A 27,426-nucleotide genomic window follows, 5' to 3' on the forward strand; every position below is an offset into this window, starting at 1 on the left:
GTCCCAAGGACAATTTCTCGTTACCCAACATTCATATCCTGATCGATAATTGCGCTGGGCGCGAGATCGGATCCTTTGTGGATTGCTATGCGGGTTATCATCAGATCCTAATGGACGAAGAGGATGCTGAGAAGACAGCGTTTATTACGCCATGGGGAACCTACTGCTATCGGGTAATGCCGTTCGGGTTAAAGAACGCCGGGGCAACGTACATGCGAGCAATGACTGCTGTGTTTCATGACATGATACACAAAGAAATAGAGGTGTACGTCGATGATGTGATCATCAAATCTTGGCGTCAGGAGGACCATGTGGCAGACCTAAGGAGATTTTTCCAAAGACTCCGGAGGTATGATATCAAGCTTAACCCGGCCAAATGCGCATTCGGGGTTCCATCAGGAAAGTTGCTAGGATTCATCGTCAGTCGACGGGGGATTGAGTTAGACCCATCCAAAATTGAATCCATCCGAGACTTGCCACCGCCAAGGAACAAAACAGAGGTAATGAGTTTGCTGGGTAGACTCAATTACATCAGCAGGTTCATCGCTCAGCTCACAGCAACTTGTGAGCCCATATTTCGGCTACTGAGAAAGGATGCTGCAGTAGGTTGGACGGCAGAGTGTCAGGAGGCTTTCGACCAAATCAAAGGGTATCTGTCTAATCCACCCGTATTGGTCCCGCCTAAGCCCGGGAAACCCCTAATCCTTTACCTGACGGTCTTGGAAAATTCATTTGGTTGTGTACTGGGGCAACATGATGACACAGGGAGGAAGGAGCAGGCCATCTACTATCTTAGCAAGAAATTCACAGTGCATGAGGTCAAGTACACTCAACTCGAGAAAACATGTTGCGCCCTAACTTGGGTAGCTCAGAAGTTGAAGCACTACCTGTCTTCATATACTACTTATCTCATATCCCGTTTGGACCCGTTAAAGTATATCTTTCAGAAACCTATGCTCACGGGAAGGTTGGCAAAATGGCAAATTCTGCTCACAGAATTTGATATCATCTATGTGACGAGGACGGCCATGAAAGCCCAGGCACTGGCAGACCATTTGGCAGAGAATCCCGTTGATAAAAAATACGAGCCCTTAAGAACGTATTTTCCTGACGAAGAGGTGATGCATACGAATGAGTTGGAATTACCTGAGGAACCGGGTTGGAAGCTTTTCTTCGATGGAGCTGCAAACGCAAAAGGGGTTGGAATAGGAGCAGTACTCATTTCTGAAACAGGACGGCATTATCCTGTTACGGCTCAACTGCGCTTCTATTGCACCAACAATATGGCCGAATATGAGGCTTGCATTCTGGGTCTGCGTTTGACTGCTGACATGGATGTCCAAGACGTCTTGGTCTTGGGAGACTCGGACCTCTTGGTACATCAAATTCAGGGTGAATGGGAAACACGAGATCTAAAGCTCATACCATACCGACAATGCTTGCATGATCTGAGCAAGCAATTTCAATCGGTAAAGTTCAAACACATCCCGAGAGTTCACAATGAGGTTGCGGATGCCTTAGCCACCTTAGCATCAATGCTGCACCACCCTGACAAAATGTATGTTGACCCTCTACACATCCAAGTCCGTGATCAGCACGCCTACTGCAATGCCATAGAAGAAGAAGCGGATGGCGAACCCTGGTTTCATGATATCAAGGAATACCTCAGGATGGGGATATATCCGGAACATGCCTCTGGGGACCAAAAAAGAGCCCTTCGGCGTTTGTCGAATGGTTTCTTCCTCAGTGGAGGAGTATTGTACAAAAGAACCCCGGATTTGGGATTGTTGAGATGCATAGATGCCGGGCAGGCAACGACGGTTATGGCGGAAGTACATGCCGGAGTTTGTGGGCCACACATGAGCGGATATATATTGGCAAGAAAGATCCTTCGAACAGGGTGTTATTGGCTAACCATGGAACACGACTGTATCACTTTCGTAAGGAAATGCCATCAGTGCCAGATACATGGAGATTTGATTCATTCTCCGCCAACAGAGTTACATACGATGTCAGCACCCTGGCCGTTTGTGGCATGGGGCATGGATATCATTGGGCCCATCGAGCCGGCAGCATCCAACGGTCATAGGTTCATTCTAGTGACCATTGATTACTTCACCAAATGGGTTGAGGCTAAAACATTCAAATCAGTAACCAAGAAGGCAGTGGTGGACTTTGTTCACTCTCATATCATCTGCAGATTTGGGATCCCGAAAGTGATCATCACGGATAACGGTGCGAATCTTAATAGCAGCTTGATGAGAGAGGTATGCCAACAATTCAAGATTACACACCGTAATTCCACCCCATATCGTCCTAAGGCAAATGGAGCAGTCGAAGCAGCCAACAAGAATATCAAGAAGATACTGCGGAAGATGGTGGAAGGATCCAGACAATGGCACGAGAAATTACCCTTTGCCTTGTTGGGTTACCGCACTACCGTCCGGACTTCCATAGGCACAACTCCTTATTTGTTGGTGTATGGAACTGAGGCCGTGATACCAGCGGAGGTCGAAATTCCGTCCCTCCGAATTGTCGCTGAAGCCGGGATTGATGATGATGAATGGGTCAAAGCTCGATTGGAACAGTTGAGCCTGATAGATGAGAAAAGATTGGCAGCAGTGTGCCATGGTCAGCTGTACAAGAAGAGAATGGCAAGAGCGTATAATAAAAAGGTGCGCCCCAGGAAGTTTGAAGTAGGGCAGCAGGTATTGAAGAAGATCCTCCCACATCAGGTCGAGGCGAAAGGCAAATTCGCCCCAAATTGGCAAGGGCCTTATATCGTGACCAGAGTCTTGGCCAATGGTGCTTTGTGTTTGACAGATGTCGAAGGTAGATGTGTCGACATGGCTATCAATTCAGATGCAGTCAAGAGATATTATGCGTAATTTCTTTAAATTATGGCAATTTTGGTTTATTTGTTTGTATTTGGCATTTGTTGAATAATGAGATGACGGAGGCAATTCTTTCTTCTATCCAAACACTTTTAACCCTCGCTTCCCCCTTTGAGCCTTGAGCAAATTCTTTCAATACCCCTCTTTTGGAACCACTAATGGGAAAGATACGAAAAAAAAAGGAAAAGAAAAGAAAGGAAAAGAAAAGAAAAAGAAAAAGAAAAGGAAAAGAAAATGAAAAGAAAGAAAAGAAAAATCAAGGAATATAAAACCGTGGGAACTACGTTTGACCTGATTCCTCAAAGAGGATACGTAGGCGCCTCACGGCTCGGTCATAGTATGCATCATAGCAAATATAGGATGCATAATGTACATAGTGTGCGTAATAGGCACAATGTGCGCAACGCACATAGCTCAACATAAGCATAAAAGATAAATTCCCCAAGCAAGAAAACCGGGGCAGAGGTTATGTTTTAAATTCCAACAAAGATCTGATTCCAAAAGTTGTAGCACATCACCCTTCAAGTTGTTTTCGTTTTTTTATAGCCCTTCTTCAATCCCACAACAAAACCAACATCAACATCCAAAAGACCTCCCGATCAACGTTTGAGAGAGGCCAAATCCGGCAAATAAGACCGAGAATAATACACCGATCCCCAGCAAAGAAGAGGATCGTGAGACTGAGAATGAATTGATAGTCAAAGGAATCTCCAGAAGAGAGGGTCGTATCTACAACGCCCCGATTCATCAAAAGAAATAAAATGAGAGAGTCTCATCGGTGAAAACCTTCGCAGGCACCGAGAGGCGATGTAAGATGAGGGATATGAAATGAGAGAGTCTTATTGGTGAAAACCTTCACAGGCACCATAAGGCGCCGGGAGATGAGAGAAAAGAGAGAGTCTCATTAGTGAAAACCCCTCGAAGGGCACTATGAGGCGACAAGATAGAGCAGCAAAAGCTACCACATTCGCAACAAGATGAACGGCCATTTATCATCCCCAGCAAGTCAGACCATCGGAAAATCGATTGATATAAATAGACTGGGTCGGGAATCTATGGTGCACGTCATGATCACGGGGACCAGTCATGCCCTCCAGATAAGTCCTTTTGAGTTTCTTCTCCCCACCAAATATGGGTCCAGAAAGATTTTTTTTTCTTTTTTCCTCTAGCTTTTTATTTCCTCTTCCTAAAATTTGTCTTGAAAAGAATGATTCAAAGCTTACTACCAGGAACCGGGGGGGAATTCACCCAATGCAGGGATCGTGCCCGGCAATTTTGGAGGAAGTGAGCTCCTAAAGGGAGTGGTTTCGGGAGTTAAAAGCAGACTCCCACAAAATATGCTTAAAGAGAAAGCAGAAAAGGGGATTAATTGAGAGCCAATCCACAGCAGGCTAGAGGCCCCCAACAGGCAACTTTGCCTACTAATCAATTGGGACATGGAGCAAGAAAAGAGAAGAAAGGAAAAATCATCCGCCAGAAAGGCACCCTCTACCACCACGATTAAAACTGACTAAATCCTTTTGTCTGTTGCAGGAGAGCAAAGAATTGATGACGCCATGGAAGTCACCAAAAACCGGGGCAGAAAATTTTCTGCCGATTGTCGAAAATTTCCTCGGAAAAACGGGGAAACAATTTCAATACATTTAAGTTCTAGGTCGCCCAACAGTATAATGCGGGAATACATTTAAGTTCTAGGTCGCCCACCAGTATAATGCGGGAATACATTTAAGTTCTAGGTCGCCCACCAGTATAATGCGGGAATACATTTAAGTTCTAGGTCGCCCACCAGTATAATGCGGGAATACATTTAAGTTCTAGGTCGCCCACCAGTATAATGCGGGAATACATTTAAGTTCTAGGTCGCCCACCAGTATAATGCGGGAATACATTTAAGTTCTAGGTCGCCCACCAGTATAATGCGGGAATACATTTAAGTTCTAGGTCGCCCACCAGTATAATGCGGGAATACATTTAAGTTCTAGGTCGCCCACCAGTATAATGCGGGAATACATTTAAGTTCTAGGTCGCCCACCAGTATAATGCGGGAATACATTTAAGTTCTAGGTCGCCCACCAGTATAATGCGGGAATACATTTAAGTTCTAGGTCGCCCACCAGTATAATGCGGGAATACATTTAAGTTCTAGGTCGCCCACCAGTATAATGCGGGAATACATTTAAGTTCTAGGTCGCCCACCAGTATAATGCGGGAATACATTTAAGTTCTAGGTCGCCCACCAGTATAATGCGGGAATAAATTTAAGTTCTAGGTCGCCCACCAGTATAATGCGGGAATACATTTAAGTTCTAGGTCGCCCACCAGTATAATGCGGGAATACATTTAAGTTCTAGGTCGCCCACCAGTATAATGCGGGAATACATTTAAGTTCTAGGTCGCCCACCAGTATAATGCGGGAATACATTTAAGTTCTAGGTCGCCCACCAGTATAATGCGGGAATACATTTAAGTTCTAGGTTGCCCACCAGTATAATGCGGGAATACATTTAAGTTCTAGGTCGCCCACCAGTATAATGCGGGAATACATTTAAGTTCTAGGTCGCCCACCAGTATAATGCGGGAATACATTTAAGTTCTAGGTCGCCCACCAGTATAATGCGGGATTACATTTAAGTTCTAGGTCGCCCACCAGTATAATGCGGGAATACATTTAAGTTCTAGGTCGCCCACCAGTATAATGCGGGAATACATTTAAGTTCTAGGTCGCCCACCAGTATAATGCGGGAATACTTTAGCTCTAGAGTTTGGAATCAGTAGCCCCACCTGAAGACGGAAGGTTACAACAGAGAGCCCCAAGCAGGAAAAATAATAAAATCCCCAGCGCCAAGAAGCAGAAGTCTGCCAAAGCAAGCGCACATTCAAAAGGAAGGAAAAGCGCGTCTCAGAAGAAGCAGTTCAGAAACATTATGGCCTGCCCAACATAACAATTCCGATGAAAAACCATACCGCTGAAGAAACCATTGAAAGATTTAAGGAAGAAAGTCATGTTCCCAGCAAATCAAGCAAAGTGATGAGAACTGACATTCAGAAAAGGTGAAGGACCAGCATCATCTCCAAATGCACAAAATAAAGGCGTTAGAGGAAAGCGTTAGCCGACAAGAAAGCAAGGCAACAAGAACAAGTGGAAGATGGATAAGATCTCATGATCCTCAGTCTAGCTTAGCTTCTTGTTTTCCTTTTAGAGCAATGTAACAGGGAGATCGGTTGAGCAGTAGCATCCTACAGCAGCATGCAACAGCGCACCACAGCAGCAAGCAATACAGTCACACGGTAGTCCCAGCAACCAAAATTTCCCGAACTACATTGACCTGATTCCTGTTCGGCCCAGGATATGTAGGAAACCTCTGAGGCAAAGGTTCGGTCAAATCTTTTTCAAAAAATGCTTCACACAGAGTATGCGGACGGGCAAAAAATCGCTCGCTTATCTTTGCGCGAAAACCCTTCGTGTCTTCGTGCAAAGAGGGGCAGCTGTAAGCACGTGATTTTTGCCTCACGGACGATCTCTCCAAAAGAAAATAAAAATAGTGACAAATGGTTTCGCTGTACAATTTTCGATCTTTCCGTAACATGTGTTGTTGGTCATTTGTGTGTCTGCCCATTTTGCATCCAGTCACTATCAAACAAAATACAAAACTATGTGTCGGTAAAAGAAAATTCAAAAAATATATATATATATGTGTGCATCGTTCGTTCTAGGCTTTTAGTTAACTTACTTAAATATTTTTGTGATAATGGTGTTAAAATGTTACATTGTTGTTTAGTTTTAATTTCGTTGTTTTATTATCTATTATTTTTATTTTTTGTTTTAAAAGAAAAATGAAAAAAAAAAAGAAAGCAAAAGAGTGAAAGAAAACCGGTTTGGGCCAAAGAAGAAATGAAACAAAGCAGGCCCAAACCAGCACCAAAACCCAGTCCAAATCAGGCTGCCCCAACAGGACCCCCAAACGACGTCGCATCAGTACCCCTGATTAGAACCATTGATCTGACTCAAATGAACGGTCCCGATCAGGCCACTCGTTCGACCCCAAACGACGTCGTCTAAGGAAGGTGATCTGAGCCGTCCAACCACTTGATCCAACGGACCTAGGCCATTCCCCTAAACCCGCCTAGTTTTGACCCGATCCAACCTTACCCGGTCTCACCCACTACCAAAACCCAAACGACACCGTTTTCCCTAAGTGAATAGATCCTGGCCATAGGTCTCGTTTGATCCAACGGCCAGGATCTAAGCCCCTAGATCGTATATAAGCCTGACCCATTACCCCCACGCCCCAAACCAAACCCCCCTAGCCCCACTGTTCACCTTCGTCCCCGAACCCCCCTCCTCTCAAAACCTAAGAAACCTTAGGTTCCTCCTCTGTAACCCCGGCCACTCGGATTCCGATGACCACCAAAATAACATCCCCGATGCACCCAGCCACCCTGAACACGAATCCGTTAACCGCTCACCTCGAATCAACCCGTAGCCTCTCGAATCTTCAAACGAAGATTCGAGCAAAAACTAGATCTACACCGATTGACCCCAAACTCACACCACAGCCCCTCCTGACCTCCCTCACCCCCTGAGTGGCTTTGGTTTCGTTCAAATCTGACTAGAATTGAACGGTTCCCAAATCGAACCTCAAGAGCCCTAGGATTCAGATCTATGGGTTTTGTTCGAATCAGTGGCAGGATCAGGGTCTAGCAGACTTTTACCAAAGTGTTCTCAGTTGAGAACACTTCGGTTAAAGTCCATTAGACCCCAAAATTACCTGGCCCGAGTTCGAATTTGAATCGATCTTAGTTTCATTTTTCTGAGGTATTTTTCCTTTTTCTTTTGCCCTCCTAAAATCTATCTGTCGTTCGTGTTCTGGTTTGTTTGTTCCGCGACTCATCTGTCCATGTGTGTACGTTTTAAGTTAATAATGAGTTGGTTGTTGGTTTATTGGTTGCTTGCTGTGTATTATAGCTTGTATAGTCATCTAAATAAGCGTCGTCAACTGAATTCACTTGAAAGATGTTATAGCTTGTGTAGTCATCTAAATGAGTCTACATTTCAGTATTGATTACTATGCCTGTTTCTTGTTGGCTCTACTTGTATCGGCATGACCAACTTGTACCCTTTAATTGACACCCTGTTTGCTTAAAGTTTGAATCATTGCCTGAATTTGGGCAGAGAATTGGCAATTAGCTTCAGAAATCTAACAAATCAGCCTGAAAACAGTTTGAGTTTAATTAGCTAGTAGTCAGGTATTGGCTGAAATTAGTGAGGTCTATATACTAACTATTAAGAGTTAGGGTAATACAGTAATATGCAAAGTGTAAGGGTAATCTTGGCATAAGGCAGGGTCTGATTAGGGGATAATTTCAGAATGTGTCAAGTGGTAATTAAAATAGGATTAAATTAATGCTAATGGGGGACCAGACCTAAGAGTATGGGAATTAATTGAATACTTAACTAAACCCATAACCCTTGATTAGAGTAATATAGACAGGGCATGGGGGTTGTTTAAGGATTCCAAGAAAGATGCCTTTAGGCATGGGGAGTTAAGGGGTATGGGCAGTCTGCAAGTAGGAGGGAGGCAGCTTAGCTGCCCTTGGTCATGTGGCTTATAAATAGGCCATTTGATAACTTAAACGAGGCTGGACATTTTCTTAGTCTTCAGAAAAGAAAAACAAGAAACATAAAGTCTCAGAATATTGTAATCAAACACTGTCTGAAAATTACATAAGAGTTTATGTTGGTTTAGCTGTCTTGGCCAATCACTGTTAGTTGCCTGTTTGAGCTGCTTGTGGTTGTTGAATTGCTGGGGTGTTTACATTGAATACTTTGCTGTTCTGCTGGTTCATACTCTGTTTCTGGGATTGTTGTTTGTTGCTCGACTACTCGGGAGCTTTATTTTTGTTGGTTGATTTTGTTGCTGTGTTGTTGCTGTGTATCTGTTGTTGCTGTGTTTGTGGCATACTGCCCGACTGACTATTCCTTTCTTCTGTTGTTCTCCATACCAGGTACACACCTAATACACTGTCAGATGTAATCGGAAAATTGAGGATGAATACAAAATGAGAAACTTGAAGAATGTCTTTTTATACATAGATTGTTGCATTAAATATCATGTAGTGTAGAAAAATGTTATTCTTGTTTGGATGCTGGAAGTAGTTTGCAAGCCTAGTTGATGTCAATGTAGGGTATCGAATGATAATCGTATATGTATGCTGTTAGATAAAAGTGGTCTCAATGAATTAGTTTGCATCTCAGATTTAGTTTACTTTGCCATAGATGCTGTAACGTATGCCAAACATGAAACTGTACACAAGGGGTTAAGTTCGTCTTTTCTGATCAATGGTCCTATATAACTAACAAACCATCTGTTAAGACAAAAACATAAAATTTGTAACATAAATCTCATGAAGGTCTAGCCCAAACCGAAGCAAACCCAGTAGGCCCATATCGAACAAGCAGAGGCCCAGGTCTGGCCTATCACGCATGGGCTGGATTTGGGCCCGGGATTATTTGTTCGGCTGGCTGTATGTGCAGCCTCATTTCTGATTTTTTTGCTTTTCTGAATGTCATTACAAACAACTTGCAAGCACCTAATTAATTAGGATTATCTACTATTTTCAATTGATAAAGACAAACACGACAAGAAACGTAGTTGTTATAGGATATCCTTTTAAAAATAAGAACGAGATGAGCCTCGATGAAAATAAACAAAACGCGCAGATGCGGGGCCCTTGTTTAAATGTATATTATCGAAGCATTTAGGTTCCAGGACGGATTGTTTAGCAAATTTCACAACCCTCCTAAAATAATAATACGTTAGACTCTTTAGGACGCGCCTTAATAAATCTTACCTTCTTAAACTCGGGTGCGCATTTATGCGACCCAAATCCAATTCTCAACGGAGTCGAAAGGTGTTTCTAATCACGGGTACATTGATTGTGACGTGGTTCGAGATGCATGTCCATGACGTTGCAAATTCATTAAAAATAAGAACGAGACGAGCCTCGCCCAATAAATATACAAACTGCGGGGCCCTCAGCAAATATTTGCTTTAAAAATTATTTGGACTTCGGGATGGACCGTTTAGTAAAATTCCACGGTCTTACCCAAAATAAATACGCTAGTTGCTTTAGGCGCGTCTTAAATAATTTATTTTTCATAAATGCGGGTGCACATTTATGTGATCCAAATCCAAATCTCAACCAAGTCGAAATATATCAATAACCACGGGTGCATTGATGTAACGTGGTTCGAGATATGTTTTCATGACGTTGCAAGTCCTATAAAAATAACAGTGAATGATAAAAGCGGTTAAAAGACAAAATTGGCACATAAGTTCATACTTGTATAAAAATCAGATAATCAAGCCGAATATAACAATTGAGCGACCGTGCTAGAACCACGGAACTCGGGAATGCCTAACACCTTCTCCCGGGTTAACAGAATTCCTTATCCGGATTTCTGGTGCACAGACTGTAATATGGAGTCATTATTTTCCTCGATTCGGGATTAAAATTGGTGACTTGGGACACCCTAAATCTCCCAAGTGGCGACTCTGAAATAAATAAACCAATCCCGTTTCGATTGTCCTTTAATTGGAAAAACTCCCCCACCCTCTCTGGTGCGGAAAAAGGAGGTGTGACACCGAGTTCCGTGGTTCTAGCACGGTCGCTCAACTATTATTATTGGCCTAATTATCTGATTTTCAAACATTTTTCAAACATGTGTGCATTCTTCAACTATTAAACCGCTTTTTAAATCGCTTAATTTATTCATAAATAAAAAATTGAGTTACGCGTACGTATACTCTTTCCCTTTGGCGTGTCAAAAATCATGTCACGCGAACGTGTCCACAATTAATAACGTTTTGTTCATTTATTTAAGAAAAATTTGATTGAGGTTGCGCAAACGCATCCCTCGAGTCTTTTTATAGTTAAATTTGCAATTATGTTACACGAACGTATACATAATCACAATACTAATCTAGATCGAGCCTAAAGCAAACTACGAATATTCTAATTCTCCTTCTAAATTTCTGACAATGTGAAATAAAAGGGGCGGAAAAAAAATCATATAATAATATCAGAAGCGGATGGAACATTACTAAGGATGTAATTCTTTTCCTTATCGAAGTTGATGGTATATTTTTTTAGGTTTCTTTTAGTATTAGTAACTCCATTAGCTGAATTTCTATATTTATTTCATACCCGAACCAGCAATCCCTAGATTCCTTTTATATATATATATTTTATTTTTAAAAAAAAAATCACTTGCTACCATGAAAATCTTCAATATTTGACATATAAAGGAAGATCCACTGAGTTTGTGAATAAACCTGGAATTCTTGTTGATGAAAATACAAAACAATACCAAGTAGACCATTCAAATCAAAAATATCAAACCATATGTTTCAACCAAAATACTTTCGCAAAAAAAAAAAAAACCTTCAACCTTCATCAACTAGTGATAAAATTAAGATGCATTTGACGTGGAATAAAAGTAGACATGTATCATCTTTAATAAACTTAGACCAATTTCATATCCCACAACTCGTTTCGTCCTAAAGCTAATTTGAGATTGTTTGTTGCGAGCATACAAATATGAGCTAAAAAAAAACTAATAGTTGACTAATGAAGATGAATAAGCTAAATGATTAAGGGCTAATCTCAATTAAACAAATAACAACAAATTCTCATTTAGATACATGGGAAGGGCAGTCAAGTAGCTTAATGCAAATACCAAATCATGGTTATTACTATAAATTTCAAATAAAACAAGAGGTGCTGTAGTACTTTCCCATTCTTGAACTACACAATGAGCTCCTTTCTTTTAAACTAATAAACTCAAATAACTTGAATCTTCCCATGGATACTTTATGCATAAGCACACTTAAAAATAGTAGGCTTTTAATTAATTACAATTTCCGATGACATATGACGCATTACTACTTAATAAACATTTGATCTACCAAGGCTATAAGAATAAAGAAGCACTCAGTTCTTAGTAAATTATTCAAGACACATATTGCCAACTGGACATTTCACCTATGGATTTTACTTAATACATCACAAACAAACCAAACAAATGCCTTGAGATCCAAATGTACTCAACAGGCCATCTGTTCTTTCCCCCCCCCCCCTTTGTATTTAAAAAAAATCCAAGATTCCATCTTTACTAACAAAATTTCATATACACTGCACTTTTAAGGAAAAACTCCCAATTACTATAACTTTAATGAACATCCACAGCCTTCAGTAATGATAATGATCAAGACGAAACCGCATGGTAAAGTTCTGCTAAACAATCCATACATCCAAGTTTCTTATGCATAATTTAAATTACAGAGTTCGAGCGAACAATTCCCAATCTATCACAATCCTAAATTAAACGCACTAATAGAAACTTATACATTTCGAGCTAAACCTGACTAACTAATACAGTACGTCACATTTAACAAACAAAATTGAAACGATATTACACAAATCATCCTAAACTGAGTTTATGCTTTAAGACAGCTTCTCATTTTTATTCTGCAAATCCATTACATAAACCAACTAAGGTTCAAGAATGTGTACATGATGATAGCACAGAAAATACCAAAGAAAATGAAGGCTCAGCAGTCAGCAGAAACAAGAAAAACAACCCAGTTTTAACAAAGAGAAATCAGAAACTGTTTCAAAATGTCAAAAAATCTCCAGATTCAAAGGAAGATCAATGGAATAGTAGTTCCTTTGTAGTATACTGCATTTTCTGGGAATTTTTAACTCTCTCAAAATCTCTTCAGTATTTTTTTTTAGTATTTTTCAGAAAATGTTCTTCTTTTCCAGTATTTTCAAAATCTCTCTTGTTTTTGAACTCAGTGTATGTGTCTCTCCGAATGTCCTCCTTCTATGATTTTCAGCCCCCTTAAATGGGCATTTAATTAGTCCATTTTCCACTACAACTTATATTCTCCATATTTTAAACCCAAATCAAATAAGAAAAACTCAAAATATTTTGGTCCCCTCCTTTTTCCCCGAAAATCCTCCTTATCTCTCAAAGTGTTGTTCCCCACTTTCTCTTTTTCTATTCTTTTTTTTTCCCGTATCTATATCGTGTGTGTATATATCTTGCACAAAAAGCAAAAGATAGGAAGAATTGTGTGAACCACATGTGCTTGTACTATTGTCCGTGCATTGTATTTTTAATTAAATATGTATGTTTGGAATGTGTGGACCCCTCTAGATTGTTGTTGGAATATTTCCACAAACACACGAAGATAACTTGGAAAGGAACACTTTGAAATTTCATTTCCTAGCATTTCTGCTTTGTGCTTCGTTACTCTTTTTTCAATTTTCATTGTTTTTCTTATTTTGTTTCGTCTCTTTTTTTATTTTATTTATTTTTTGGTTAAAGATAGACCAACATACTAATTATTTAAATAGTAAGAAATAATTAAAAATGAAAATAAAATAGCCATAAAGAATTTTAAAAACTACTCAATACTTATTAAAGGCTTTCAATTTTAAATACTTATTAAAGGCTTTCAATTTTAAACTAAACTAAGTATATATATATATATATATTTGAAATCCTTCTTTTAATCTTTTTGGAAATTAAAATGCAAAGACTATTTTTATATTTTCAATTTTATGAAAAGTAAGAAAACATTAAAAGCTTGATATTAATACCCAATTAGCTAAAATAATATTAATTAACTTTAAATAATAATTATCATAAATAATTAAATACTAAATTAAAAGAAAAATCACACAATTTGACTAAAAATACAAAAATATGTTATTTTTGTGAATTTTTATTTTTGTAAAACAACAATTTACTTAATTAATCTAAAAATGTAAAACTAAATTCTAAATGCAGATGCTATATTTTGTATTTTCAATGCATTAATAAAATTAAATATGCACAAAATATGCAAACACTCAAGCAAATTGCACAGTAATTCCTAATAAAAAAAATCTAATTTTGGAAATTCTTTTTGGAGTAATTCATGTGAGGCAAAAATCACATGCTCACAACGGCTATGATCGAGGATGATGGAGGTGGTGGTGGTGGTGGCATGGTGGTAGTTGATAATGATAGGCGGTGGCGGCAGTTAATAATGAATATGTGATAGCATCTTAATGAAATTAAGTCACTGTCATAGATCTTAAACATACAGACCTATTCAAACCCATTAAGTGGTTGTAAAATAAATAAATAAAAAACTTAATGATTATGATCTGAATAATTAAGATTCAGACTTTAAAAACAAACGCATTTAATGTTTGAGATCTGAATGATTAAGATTCAGACCTCCATTAAGTACAAACAAATGAGGCCTAAGTCTCCAAAGGAATGATTCAGATTTGGATAGTTAAAGGTATAAGAGTAACAAGGGCGAAGTACACTAGTAGCCACTTTTAAGCCTTCTATTTAAAATATACAGAAAAGGGCTGAATATACTCCTGTACTATCGAAAATTTGTTATAGGTATCCTGTTATACTATTCGTTACTATCTACTCTATTTGTTATGCATTTTAATACTTGTAGCCCTATATTACGGACCCATTCATAAGCACGCGTGGCGCCATTTTAAACAGCCTAACCATTTACCCTCTAAACCACTCATTCAGCCTCGATCCTGATTGGGCGAATTGATTAATCTATAAATACATTATAATTAAACTGTAAATATATTTTAAAAAGCATGCGCAAAAGTAGCTACTTGTTATCACTTCCACGAGTAACAACACAGGGAACTCATATTAGAATTTCATTTATCACCCTAAATGTAAGCTCATCTATTTTCGATGAATACTATTACTCAAATTTTTTACTTATGTGTTTATTGTATCGGACTGTCCTATCAAAAATCAAGCTTGCCCGAACATCACCGTCCCAAAAAAATCCACAAAAAGTTGACTTTCCAAATTGGAGTCCTTTGATTTTGTCAAACATGCTTTCTTGCCAAGCCCACTATTCACTCTTTCATTGGTATTATACCTAAATAAAACTGACCTTATATAAACCGACACCGTTTAGTAACTGAACTAGAAGTGACACTTCCTTGAGAGTCAACACATACATTCTAATTCCACTCTAAGCCAAAATTTTAGTGCCCTATTGAAATTCAAACAAAAATAGAAAAATATTAGCTAGCACTCTCCTTACATCTCTTCTTTCCACATAATATACCAAATAAAGAATTACTTGTTGTATTTCTTTTTTCATTATTTTAAAGTGTATATTTTTGGGTTGTTTTTCCATACAAATTGAGGAGTTGACAAACCGTTTGGTTGAATGAATTCAAGGTAATTTGGTGACTCTTATATCTCTGTGTGATCAAATATATCATGTATGTATATAATTTCATTATGGGTCAGTTTTATTTTCTTTTATTTACCTAAAGATATAAACTTTATGGTTTTTTCTTGAGTTCTTGATTGGTAAATGGAGAGACCTTTGTTCTAGTTTTCTCTTATCATTTGGGTGTAACAAATTTTGCAATAACGTTTGTATCTTTCCTGCCTCTGTTTATATATTTATTTTTCCAAAGAATTGAATTTCAGCCTTTGCTGCTTTCTTGGTCTAGCTGTATATTTGAGCTGATCGATATACATCATATCAGTTTCAAGATTTTTTGAAACAATGAAAAGAAAAAGGACAAATTTTGAGAAGGAAAAGGAACTGCCAAAGTGTGATTGTATACTGTCTGTGTTGCATCATATTGAGCTGTCATAAAAAGAAGGGGGTAGGGGAGAGGGAGTATAGTTTTACTTGTTTGAATGATGAAGATAAGGTACTGTTAACTTGCTATTGAGAAAAAATTTAGTAAGTTTTTAGTTTTAGTTTAATTTGTGAAGCAGGAAATATGTCAAAAGAAGATTTTTGCTTCATTTTTCTTAATAAGTTGGCTGATAAAGTTTGGGTTGCAATGAAGCTCATTTTTTTTTGTTTTTTTTCGCCTGCATCACTGCGTGGTAATGTATAAGTCTCTTTGAAAATGGATAGAAATTAGATTGTCCTATACTTCATGCTGGCTTAATCTTTATGAGGTTAGTAAGCTGAAATGGTACAAATGGTGGGCCTAAGTTAACCATTTCACTTTTCAAAGTCTAGCATTTTGGCCTTCTTTAATTGTTTTGGCTGATTTGATGAACGCTATTGTCTGGATTAGTGCACCTCGGGTTCTGCTCAATAAATTCAGAAACAAGAAAAGTTTCAATCTTAGTTTCCTTCATGTTAAATCTTTCTGCCTTAACCAGAGACTTCGGGTTCAGCCCAGGGTATGGAATCGGCTTTGTTAGGGAGCACTTTTACCCCCCCCCCCCCAATGTGGGACTTCTTGGCGCGAATCCAGATTTAGTCGAGCCTAAATGTGAGTACTGGACACCGGGTGGGAAACCGAAAAAATCTTTCTGAGTTTGAGTTTAAGTTGCATTATGATGTTCATGCTCTACATTTCTGAAATCCAATATTATATGCTTCTTGTATGATGAATTCTTATGGTTGGTGTTAAGTTACAGCTCTATTTGACACTTTATTGATGCTTATAGCCTTAAATAATTTTTTTTTCTAATTGAAGAGGTTTATCCGTGGCTTCCTCTCTGGATTCTCCTGATCCACTTTCGGAAAGGAGCCTTATAGAGGATAATAATAACAGTAGCCAAGGTGGGGAAAGAAACATCTTAGATCATCAATCAATTTTGCTGGATCACGTCTCCAGTTCTTTCAGAAGAGAAGTAGTTAACAGGTGCACTTAATTGATGCCATTATCGTCTTCCTTTGTCATTATATTTTTGTTGTCTTTCTTTATCGTTACTTACATTGGTTCATTTCTGGTTGGTGGAGCTTATTCCTTGGTGACATGTTTGCTTCTTGTTGGTGGACTTGTTAATACTGCTAATGCATTTCATTTCAACGTGGCGGTATTTTAATAGATACTACCGCTGCTACTTGCTCTAGGTCTCTTGGAGATTCACCCAGTTTTACAACTGTGAACATATCTATTATATGAAGATTTATATTTTTGGTATGTTGATATGCATAGGTTTCAAGACTATAATCCTTGTACATAGCGCTTACCTTGCAAACATCGTGCATCTTTTCTTTCTTCCTTGTATTGGTTTCTACAAACACTGTGTTTCTATTTGGATACAAGTATTCATATTGCATTGTATTTATGAAATACTGGCAGACTTGGAGCGGACAATATCACCAATATATTTCCTAATATCTTAAGGGCAACCCTGTGTACTAAACTCCCGCTCTGTGCAGGCTCGGGGGAAAGGTCGGACCACATTGGGTTTTATGTGTGTTTCTGCAGAATGATACATTGCAGTATGTTCTTCTGTGGTTCAGAACGTAATTTTGTATTATATATTTTGCCTTGTGAAAGTCCTTTTGATCTGCTACTGCATGGCCAGTGAGAAATAGAATACTTTTGCAGGGATTAAAGAGGCAATGAAAGTTCAATCATCTGTCTTTGCTCTCTTTTTTCTTTTGGTGGAAAGAGGGTGTTAGGAAAAAATATTTTCATGTTGTTTTTAGCTCTCACCTAATTTGCAGATTCTTAAGCGCTCCCTTCATTGATGTGCTAATATTATATGTTGTGATTCTAAATTACAGCCGGATGATGGCTGTGTTTTCTCCTTAACATTATTTTCCTTTTTGCAATATTAGGGACTCTATTAAGCCTTGGTTTGTTTATTTTTCATGGCCATGCTACTAATTTTGATTAGAATAATTTTAAATACACTGTAATTGATGTTGCTATTTTTTAATTGTCTTCAGATCCTTTTCCATGAAAGCTGTAAATAAAAATGATGAAGATTTGGAAAATGGGATGTTGGAGAAAGATGCAGAGAAGTCAGTACGCAGCAATAAAGTTGTCACCGTACACAATAAGGCCTTGCTATCCGGAGTCGCTTATTGTATTTCGTCCTGTAGCATGATATTAGTGAACAAGTATGTACTCTCCAGCTATGACTTTAATGCAGGGATTTCATTGATGCTCTATCAGGTACTTCCCAAGCTTTGTTACATTTTTGAGTTATCGAGGTATACAGGTTGGGTAGTGACAATAATCTTTGATCTTTAATGCAGAATTTTGTCTCGGTGGTGGTGGTTTCTATCTTGAGACTTTTTGGGGTAATTTCTACAGAGCCACTCACTTGGAAGCTAGTCAAAGTCTGGTTGCCTGTTAATGTTATATTTGTTGGGATGCTTATAACAAGTATGTTCAGGTACAAGATAATCCCTCGTCACATTTGTCGTACCATTTCATTATTTGAATATGCATATTGTTTTATTTGCTGCTGGTTGCACAAGTCATTCATTGCGCCCTGTTATGTTGGAAGCGCATCTATGATGCACAGTTCTCTGGGAACAGTTTGTCGGTGTGATCAAGTCAGATGGGCCTTTATGCAATATTATATTTCCTGGGAATTCATTGTTTTCTACCTACAATGCATGATATCTTAGAAGGTCTTATTATAATTCCAGTAGCTTCATGCAAGACTCGTATCTTACGCAGCTCTAATTCTAGTACCCCCCCCCCCCCCCACACACACACACACTATGTGTTGAGGATTCTCTGATTGATGTATCTTCAATTTGATCTCTTATGTATGTCAATTTCTCTTTAGATGAAAAGATGCTTAAGATGTAGGTCATGAACACTCAAATTCTCATTACACGGCATGTCAAAAAGCAGAAAAGGGTTAAAAACATTAAAATTCAAAAAAAAAAAAAAAGGTTTCAAGTGGAGCTATTTATGTTCTTCTGCTCCAACATTTTCATCACCTGTTTCAGTACTCTGGCATATTATCTCCATATTATGCTGCAGCATTGAAAGATGCCTTAGCATAGCTGCTTTAGTGTTTACCAATTAAAGTTGTGTTTCAGTGAATCTTGGCTGAATAGCTTACTTGTAATTGTCTTATTTCCTGCAGTCTAAAGTACATCAATGTTGCTATGGTCACTGTCCTGAAGAATGTCACTAATGTGATAACTGCTGTTGGTGAGATGTATTTATTCAACAAAACCCACGATAACAGAGTTTGGACTGCTCTTTTCCTGATGGTATGATATTCGCTTAAATAGAATTTTTGCTTCGGTAGCATCATAGCTACTATCCTGGTATGTTGGCTGTGTGTAAGTGAGAGCAAGATAACATGCACCAAATTGTCTGCGGTTGATCAAAATCAGTTGTTACTCTAGGCTTTACATTTTCTTCTTGTCACTTGCACATAAGAGGAACTCTGCTGTTGTTTCGTGTTAACTTTTCCTCTTATGTCTACTAATCTTTTTTAAAAATCTGCAGCATACCTGTTACTGATTCATGTGTTAGTGCATCATAAAGTTCAAGTGAAGTATGTAAATACGAAGTGTTACTGGCCAACCAAATGCTACTCTATAAAGTAATTTGTTAAGGATATTTCTCAACGCCTTTGTATATCCAGAATTGGCATTAGTATTCTTTTCTCCCTTTCCTGTCACAATAAGAGTTTTTAGAGCGTACAGATTTTTCGGTAGGCACTACTCAGTACTCACAGTATTTGCTAGAACCCTAGTCCTCAGTCAAAGGCATATTAAGTGATGCGTAGAGCTAATAGAATGAATCTCATGGCGGGACCAAGTGGTATGTGCTGTATTTAGAACAAATGGCACGTACTTTAATGAATTGTGTGCCATCTTTTTTTTTCGAGCATTACTTCTGGTACCAGTGGTTCTTTCTGGTAACTAGTGCTATCAGTAGTTTTCAGGAGTATCATATCGAGCTCTTTAGTATTTGGAATGTCCGTCTTCAACCCTAAACCGTCAGCCTTGACGTGATTTCACTAGAGATGCATATACTGAAACTAAACTTTGAAATATGATGTACTTGTGAGATGAAAGCATTAGAGATATAACTCTTCACTTGTATTGTGCAGATTATTTCAGCAATTTCTGGAGGAATTACAGATCTTTCTTTTCATGCCATTGGTTATACATGGCAGATTATTAATTGTTTCTTGACAGCGTCATATTCTGTAAGTACATCTTTTTCTTCTTGTGTTTCCTTTATGATCAATATATATATATGGGCTCAATAACTGTGCTTCGTCTATAAAAAGAATGATGCCCACATGTGACAACATTATTGAATAGAACATCGCTGTACTTGATGTCCTTTGTAACAACTCAAGCTTCTAATGAAGTGGAGCTGCAATATTTTGGATTACACACAGATATTTCCTATTGAAGAGATGTGATAGTAACATATCCCCTTGTAAACTCTGAACTCTGAAAGTGTCTTAGGATGTAACCGAATTGCCATATACCTCTTTATGCGCTCTCAATGTGAAACGAAAATGATGATACAGTTTGATTCGAGTAATGTTAATCATGGTATTAATGTTGCTGTCTGTCCAGGTAAAGAGATATAATACTTCCCGATTTAATTCTTAAAAACTCAATTATTTGAATATATACAGTGTTTTAGTAAATATATAATTTGAGCTCGAATTGAAACTCGAACTTGAGCCTAGTTAGCTTGTGTTCAATTTGAAGCTTGTCCCATACTCTAAGCTAGAACTCAGCTATTCAATGTTTCAGTCAAGCTCAAAACATCCAGAACTTGACTCGGCTTGGTTTCTGTTTGCCAACAATAATGGGAACAAGCAGCAGTTTTTCCCCAATTGATTTGTGAGCGTCTCATCTCAGTCGTTTTTCTTGAGGTTACATTTAATTTGATGTTCTAATTAATCGCTTGAAAATTCTTAAAACTTTTTGTGCATCTAGCATCTTTTTCCTATGTTGAATTATTTCCAATGCTAATGCTTAAATTTAAAATAATGTTTTGATCTTCTTGTGAAGTTGACTCTACGCAGGGTCATGGACACTGCCAAGCAAGTGACTAAATCCGGGAACCTGGACGAGTTCTCAATGGTTCTGCTAAATAACACGCTTTCACTGCCTTTAGGCATTTTTCTTATATTAGTATTCAACGAGGTGGACTACCTTTCTAGAACGTGAGTTTTGGTTTCTCAAAGTAGCAATTTGTTTTCCTCAACGTTTTTGATCTATCTCATCCTTAAGTAGTGACCATTCTCTGAGCAGAGGCGGACCTAAGGTTTGAAGGTCGGGGTGCACTTTTGGATTCAACCAAAATCTACATTGTATATAGGGTGCCCACTATCACTAAATTCTAAAGACATATACATGTATACATGATTTTTTTGCCGAACTCTATGGGTGCCGGTGACCCCTCTCGGTGTAACATATGTCCGCCTCTGTCTCTGAGGCACACGCATTCACATGTATGCACATGCTTTCTGCCTATTGTTAGAACCTGTGATAATTTCTAATACTATATTGCTACTTTACTGAAGGTGAAGACTGTTATATTGCACATTGATAATTTTGCGACATGTTTTTTTGTGCAGGCCACTATTACAATTGCCAACATTCTGGTTGGTAACAACCTTTAGTGGATTTTTGGGCTTAGCAATTAGCTTCACATCTATGTGGTTTCTTCACCAAACAAGTGCCACCACTTATAGGTATGGTTCTTTTCATATGACTCGGCTATTTCATTTTTCTTTGATTAATTTGACATTAAATCTTTCCCTATTTGATTTTTCTTTGATTTCGGATTCTGCAGTCTTGTGGGATCACTAAATAAGATACCACTCTCTGTTGCTGGTATTTTCCTCTTCCATGTCCCAACAAGTCTGGAGAACTCTGCCAGTATATTCTTTGGTGAGTGTTTACTCTTTCTCTTTACTCCAGCAGCGTACACAAGATTTTGCACGAATATTTGATTCATTGTCGCACAAGGTAGGGCTAAGGCTGCATACACACTACCTCCCCAGACCCCACTTGTGGGATTATACTGGCTATGTTGTTGTTGTTGTATTGATTTATTGTCGCAATTCAGCTTGTACGCGTGTTTGGGTCTGGGGCAACTGAGTTCTAGGACTTTACGTCCTCTCTCAAATTGATGTTTACTTTGCATTATTTTAAGCTTTTTGGCTTGCATATCCTTTTAGAAAAATATTATACACGTGTGTGAAGCAGTGTCACATGACACCACTTCGTGAAGGTGTTTCCGCCACTGCTTTGATCTAATACCTTTCTAAGTGAAGATGTGCTAGAACAATGTTAAGGAAAATGTCTGTTGCATTTTGCAGGCCTCTTGGCTGGAGTATTTTTCGCCCGAGCAAAGATGCAGGAGAAATCTCGATCTTGAACAGTGGAAACTAACACCCTTTCAATTGTATATTAGCTTTTTCCTTGATTGTAAAGCAAAAATGTGACATGATCAATCAATTCAAGAGATAGATCAAGATTTTCATTCATCAATGGACCTGCCTATTCTGATATAAACCTCTTTACTGTGGCTGCTGATTCTTGATTCAAATTTTATGAGCTTGTATTTTTTCCAACATTTTTTCAAGCTAAAACCACCTATATCACCTCTTTTCAAACCCCTAAAAGGAGTTTCAGATAAAGAAGCCTAATGTCTCTTCATTTCAAACCCCTTAAATGAGTGATTTTGTACTAGTTACATGAAAATAAATCATCACACAAAACAACAACAAAAACTCAGTATAATCCCACAAATGAGGTTTGGGGAGGGTAGTACATACACAGACCTTACCCCCGCATTTAAGAAGGCAAAGAAGCTCTTTCCGGTAGGCTCTTGACTCAGGAAAATCATCACACAACCTTAAAAAGAACACCAATTCTTATAAGTAAGAATAAGCTGTCAAGATAACTGATCAATTCATCCAATTATAAAATAATGGTTATTTAAAAAATAAAAGATTGTCCTTGAGTCGAGGGTCTATCGGAAACAGTCTCTCCACCAAGAAGTAAGGTGTGCGTACACTTTACCCTCCACATCCTACTTGTGAAATTCCACTGGTTTTTTGTTGTTTGTTGTTGTTAATAAGCCAAACTAAATAAGTCCTAAACTCTAGGAGTGCCTTTAGAAAAGGGAAGAGTCACCACAAGGATAGAACATTTTACCTAGACTGCAGCTTGATATTAGAGTAAAAGGATCATTAAGATGCTTATATATCTAAGTATCTAACAGATACGTATAAATTATTGAGCCCTGCAATCGTTGCCTTAGGCCAAAGACTAGCTGGTTGAAGCTGCAGAGATTAAAAAAAAAATATAGGGAAAATGACACTGTATAGCCGCTCTCAAAATAATAGCCGAATTTTTTTATTTTTTTTTTATATATATACACTCAATATGTTATATATAAAAATTATACAAATTTTTACACATTTTTGGCTACCGAATGTAAAATAGTTTCTGGTGCAGACTAAAATTGATAATAGCCCAAAAAAATATCCGCGCAAATATCTCACAGTATACCAAACAAAAGCTCAAAATACCAAAAGTGACTTCTATTCTACTACAAAATTTGGAAGGAAATCAAAAGGAGAGATAAAATTAGTTCACTATCATCTGCATAATATAGATTGCACCGGAAGATTAAGATAATTCTGGAGAAAAAAATGATACACATTACAAGATTACTTGAGGACTTAATGTAACTTTCTGTTTCCTGGAATGTCAAAATTACACATGGAAAACCAGGTTTTGGTGGCAATTAGAGCCTTTTTGTCTTGTTTTTATGCGTAATAGCTTTTCTGTGCTCCTTGGAATTGTGTACTTTCTCATTCAACTGGTGCTAAAGAACTCAATTATAGATTGGCAACTCTAATGATTAGTCGTAATCTCAAATATAACTCCTTCGTGATTCTTGATATTACGTCGAGTCCCAGAAACTTCGTTTATCTGCAGACCATGCCGAATTGCTTCATTGATGACCATAGCATCCATGCTGCATATAGAATGATCGGTTAGGCGTAAAGACCAATAATGCATCAAGAACGAAAATGAGTTAAGTCGCTAAAATCATGTCAACAGGCTTTTTTTCATTTTCTTCCACACGATGTTAGTTTAAGTTATGTTGAAGAAGATGGGGTATATACTAGTATGTAATCTTTGTAAACAACGCAAAAGCGAAACTTGCATCGTTTCATGATCACAATAATTTCTTGAAGATCATTTCTACATGGATTTTCTGTACATTCAGCAAAGCCCTCCAAAATTTTGCAGCCATTCAATAGCCATGATTACAATAAACAAGACAGGGCACTTACACTTTTGTTCGTGAAACATAGCCCAAAATAAATTTGCATTTGCTTGGATCACGGTCTCTGAATAGCTGTTCAACAGTATCAAAAAGCAAAGGAACATTTGCCTGCTGAAAACTTAAAGCTTGTCAAGGGATACACTCTATTCTTTCTCGACTATGATATCATCTAAATGAAGAAAAATGTAACTAAAAAGTTAAGTTTATAATTCAATTATTCAGTTAAAGACAATCTAGTTGCTGTTGAGTTTCAAATGTAGATCAGTTGATTTAACATTAGTACCAATTAAAGCATTAGGAGATAAATCAAGTAGGATATAGATGTCAGCCCCGAGAACTAAATCAAATCCTTCTGAGCGCTGCTGTAATATGTGATTCAGCTGAGCGGAGTTGCCCCATTCCAGCTTCTCCGCTTTTAATTCTGCATTGAAGATAAAGGTTAAATGATGACATGACCTTATAAAATGACAATTACAGTCCTCAATTGTTCACAAACCTGCACAACATATAGTATCGTCTAAAGATTCCTGCAGCTTTATGTTTTTATTCAGAATCTGGAATGAGATAAAAAAAGATTAGAGGCTGAACTTTCAACACACTCCTGCGGCAAAATTCAATTGCTCAACCTTGCCTTGAGAACTTCCTCATTATGGTCTGTCATCACTACTTCGCGACAGAATCTACTGCAGAGTACTCCGGTTATACCTGTATATACGATGCAAAGAACTAATTCAATCTTAACTAAAATAGAGTTGATGTCATGTGACCACAAGGTCACGGGTTCAAGCCGTGGAAACAGCCTCTAGCACAAATGCGGGGTAAGGCTTCGTATAATAGACCCTCGTGGTCCGGCCCTTCCCCGGACACTGCACATAGCGGTAGCTTAGTGCACCGGGCTGCCCTTTTTTTTAAATACAAATAGAGAAGGAGAAATGATATGGAAAGTAAAATAAAAAGAAGTGCAAAGACAAGGTCTTTCTTTTGCCTTGGGGGAGGAAGTACGTAATGTTATTAGCAGTTAAGGTTGTGAATAGTTTAGGAACTCAAATTCACGTCTTCCGTCAAAAGTGGCCTTTAAGTTACGTCAAAAAGCTCCTATCTTCATAAAAATAAACTCTTACTCCTCATAAAATAAACTCCAACTCTAATTTCAGACCCAATTCCTTTTTAAGTTTAAAACAAAAAATATTTAATTTTCATCTAAATAGTGATGGCCAAAAAAAAAGACACATAAACTGGGACAAAGAAAATACACATCATATATTAATTTATTGAGGTTTTGGGGATGATACTAACCAACACCAGAGCCTAGTTCGATGACAGAACATCCTTGGAGCATGTTAGCATTCTTTGTAAGATAATCATTCAACAGTACCGCCCCGGGCCACACCAACTGTCCTGTCAAATCAAAATCAGCTGTTCCAAAAATAGTCAGCCGCAGTCATTATAATGGGTAATACTAATGCAAGCATGGGGCGATCGAAAACAATCCAAGGAACAAAAACTAAACATATCAAAATGGGAGAAGATTTTAGTGAAGTTTGTTCTGCACTGCTAGGAAAAATTCTACAAGTAATGGAACGAGAGAGAGCTAACAAACTATTTGCTGTGTTCATCACTACACATTGTCGTTGATATATTCAGACAGGTTTATATCTGTGAATCTTAATCTTCTTAGGATATCCCCCATCCCCACCTCATTTTCTTACTTCTCAAGTTTTTAAATTTAATGAGCCCGTCGATTGCTCGTTATAAAGCCTCTCCAATAAGAATTATTATTATTATGTTGTACTTCACAAAAGTAGTACCATTAGTCCTTATAACTGCTTTAGATAAGTAAAGGTCCCCAATGTGGACGCGACCCCTATCTAAGATAGAAAACTTGAACATTTCTTTGCCTCCCTTTTTCTCCATTCTAAGATCTATTATGGCTTAATTTGTTGGAGGATGTTCGGTAGTCCACGTAAAGAGAAAGAAGACTGAGGATGGTTTTTGTTGCCCAACAAACAATTTTGTCACAAATGAGCCAATGATCACTGGTCTACTTGACATTGCACTAAAGAACAGAGGCGGATGCAGCTTGCGACCCCATACTTCCTACGCAAAGCATAAACTTATGTGCAAAAATCCATTAAAATTGCAACAAATGGTAGATAGGTACTCATAATTTTAAAAATACAATGGATTTGATGCTAAGAACTTTAAATATTGAATCTTTAGAGCTTAAATCCTAGGTCTGCCTCTGTTAAAGAACCCTTTTTTTCAGTAGACATTGCATTAAAGAACCCTTTTTTTCTTTTAAAAAGGAGCTATTTTTTATTCCAACTGTGCAAGATTGATATCACAAGTCAACAGTATAAGTGTACAAGAGTGTGATGTCAACAACAAATTCCCTCCCCCCCCCCCAAAAAAAAAGGAACACCACCAATTATTGTTTTCAAGAAACTACAGAAAGTAAAATAGGTTTACTAACTTGAAGCAGATTGGAGGCAGTAAAGCTGAAGAACATGAGACCCAAATGTAAAATCTGTAATTTGGTAGCTGCAAAAAGAGTGAAAAGTAAACTCATTTTCATTATACACAAAGCATAAAGTTATATGTACATATCTGCACCCAAAAAAAAAAGAGAGATACCCACTTATCATCAATGAAGAAAGATTCGTCCAAACACACTATATCGTCATCTTCTTCTTCTTCTTTTCTACTCATGTTAATGGTGGTTTCTGTTTTCTCCTTTGCTCACAGCTCGTTGCCAACTCTTAAGACGCTCCTTTCACTTCACTTTCTTTCTTGTGGGCCTTTGGGCCTTCTACTATTAATTTTTAATTTTATGGGCTTGGGCTTTAAGTTTAACAAGTTGTAAATAGAAACTTTCAGAAACCACTATTGTTTAGTGGTTGTTAACTTTCCAATAGCTACCATATATATAATTACTTCCTATAATTACTATTCAGTTGTTACAGTAGTGTATTCGTGCTGCTGTATTACCATATACAAAATTACTTCCTATAACTACTATTAAGCTGTTATGGTAGTGTATTTGCGGTATTCGTGTTGCTATATTCATGAATACAGTAGCAAAAAATATCTAAAAATTAGGGCAATCCAGTTGTACGCGCATGTATTCACATGTATTTGTGTCATATATTTATGAATACAGCAACAAAAAGCGCCTAAAATAAAGGCAGTCCAACTGTACACGCATGTATTCACATGTATTCGCAATTGTATTCATGAATATAACAGTAAAAGCGCCCAAAAGCAAGCAGTCCAACTACACACGCATGTATTCACATGTATTCGCGTCATGTATTCATGAATACAACAGCAAAAAAAGCCTAAAATCATGCAGTCCAGTTGTAAGCGCATGTATTCACATGTATTCGCG

The 27,426-nt window shown here is 37.9% G+C and overlaps 2 protein-coding genes across 5 annotated transcripts; one reads left to right on the forward strand and one right to left on the reverse strand.

Annotated features, from left to right (window-relative positions):
- Positions 1–14,930: 14,930 nt before the first annotated feature.
- LOC107766934 (GDP-mannose transporter GONST1) lies at positions 14,931–22,218 on the forward strand. Of its 4 annotated transcripts, none has more exons than XM_016585837.2 (10): positions 14,931–15,189; positions 16,464–16,631; positions 17,672–17,900; positions 17,984–18,123; positions 18,832–18,961; positions 19,813–19,911; positions 20,738–20,892; positions 21,307–21,423; positions 21,525–21,622; positions 22,054–22,218. In XM_016585837.2, the coding sequence occupies exons 1-10, from the start codon at positions 15,179–15,181 to the stop codon at positions 22,110–22,112; spliced, it is 1,206 nt and encodes a 401-aa protein (XP_016441323.2). In that variant the 5' UTR covers positions 14,931–15,178; the 3' UTR covers positions 22,113–22,218. The 4 variants fall into 4 exon arrangements, with proteins under 4 accessions (XP_016441323.2, XP_016441324.1, XP_016441322.2 ...); XM_016585838.2 differs by having other exon boundaries at positions 15,134–15,233; XM_016585836.2 differs by lacking the exon at positions 14,931–15,189 and adding an exon at positions 15,238–15,677.
- A 1,049-nt stretch (positions 22,219–23,267) lies between these two features.
- On the reverse strand, positions 23,268–26,833 carry LOC107766933 (uncharacterized). The gene is made up of 7 exons (XM_075237382.1): positions 26,677–26,833; positions 26,512–26,579; positions 25,335–25,454; positions 24,670–24,743; positions 24,535–24,592; positions 24,046–24,459; positions 23,268–23,723 (listed from the first exon to the last, which is right to left on the reverse strand). The coding sequence occupies exons 1-6, from the start codon at positions 26,745–26,747 to the stop codon at positions 24,272–24,274; spliced, it is 579 nt and encodes a 192-aa protein (XP_075093483.1). The 5' UTR covers positions 26,748–26,833; the 3' UTR covers positions 23,268–23,723; positions 24,046–24,271.
- Positions 26,834–27,426: the final 593 nt, after the last annotated feature.

This window comes from Nicotiana tabacum, chromosome 18 (genome assembly GCF_000715075.1).
Source record: "Nicotiana tabacum cultivar K326 chromosome 18, ASM71507v2, whole genome shotgun sequence".
NCBI lineage: Eukaryota > Viridiplantae > Streptophyta > Magnoliopsida > Solanales > Solanaceae > Nicotiana > Nicotiana tabacum.

Excerpts from the sequence above, each read along its gene's own strand:
- LOC107766934 (XM_016585836.2), top strand. Across the intron at positions 18,962-19,812 it reads GGACTGCTCTTTTCCTGATG|ATTATTTCAGCAATTTCTGG; the intron begins GTATGATATTCG and ends TGTATTGTGCAG. Across the intron at positions 21,424-21,524 it reads ACAAGTGCCACCACTTATAG|TCTTGTGGGATCACTAAATA; the intron begins GTATGGTTCTTT and ends CGGATTCTGCAG.
- LOC107766933 (XM_075237382.1), bottom strand. The coding sequence starts at position 26,747 with ATGAGTAGAAAAGAAGAAGAAGAAGATGACGATATAGTGTGTTTGGAC. Across the intron at positions 24,593-24,669 it reads ATAATGAGGAAGTTCTCAAG|ATTCTGAATAAAAACATAAA; the intron begins GCAAGGTTGAGC and ends ATCTCATTCCAG. Across the intron at positions 24,460-24,534 it reads CGATACTATATGTTGTGCAG|AATTAAAAGCGGAGAAGCTG; the intron begins GTTTGTGAACAA and ends TCTTCAATGCAG.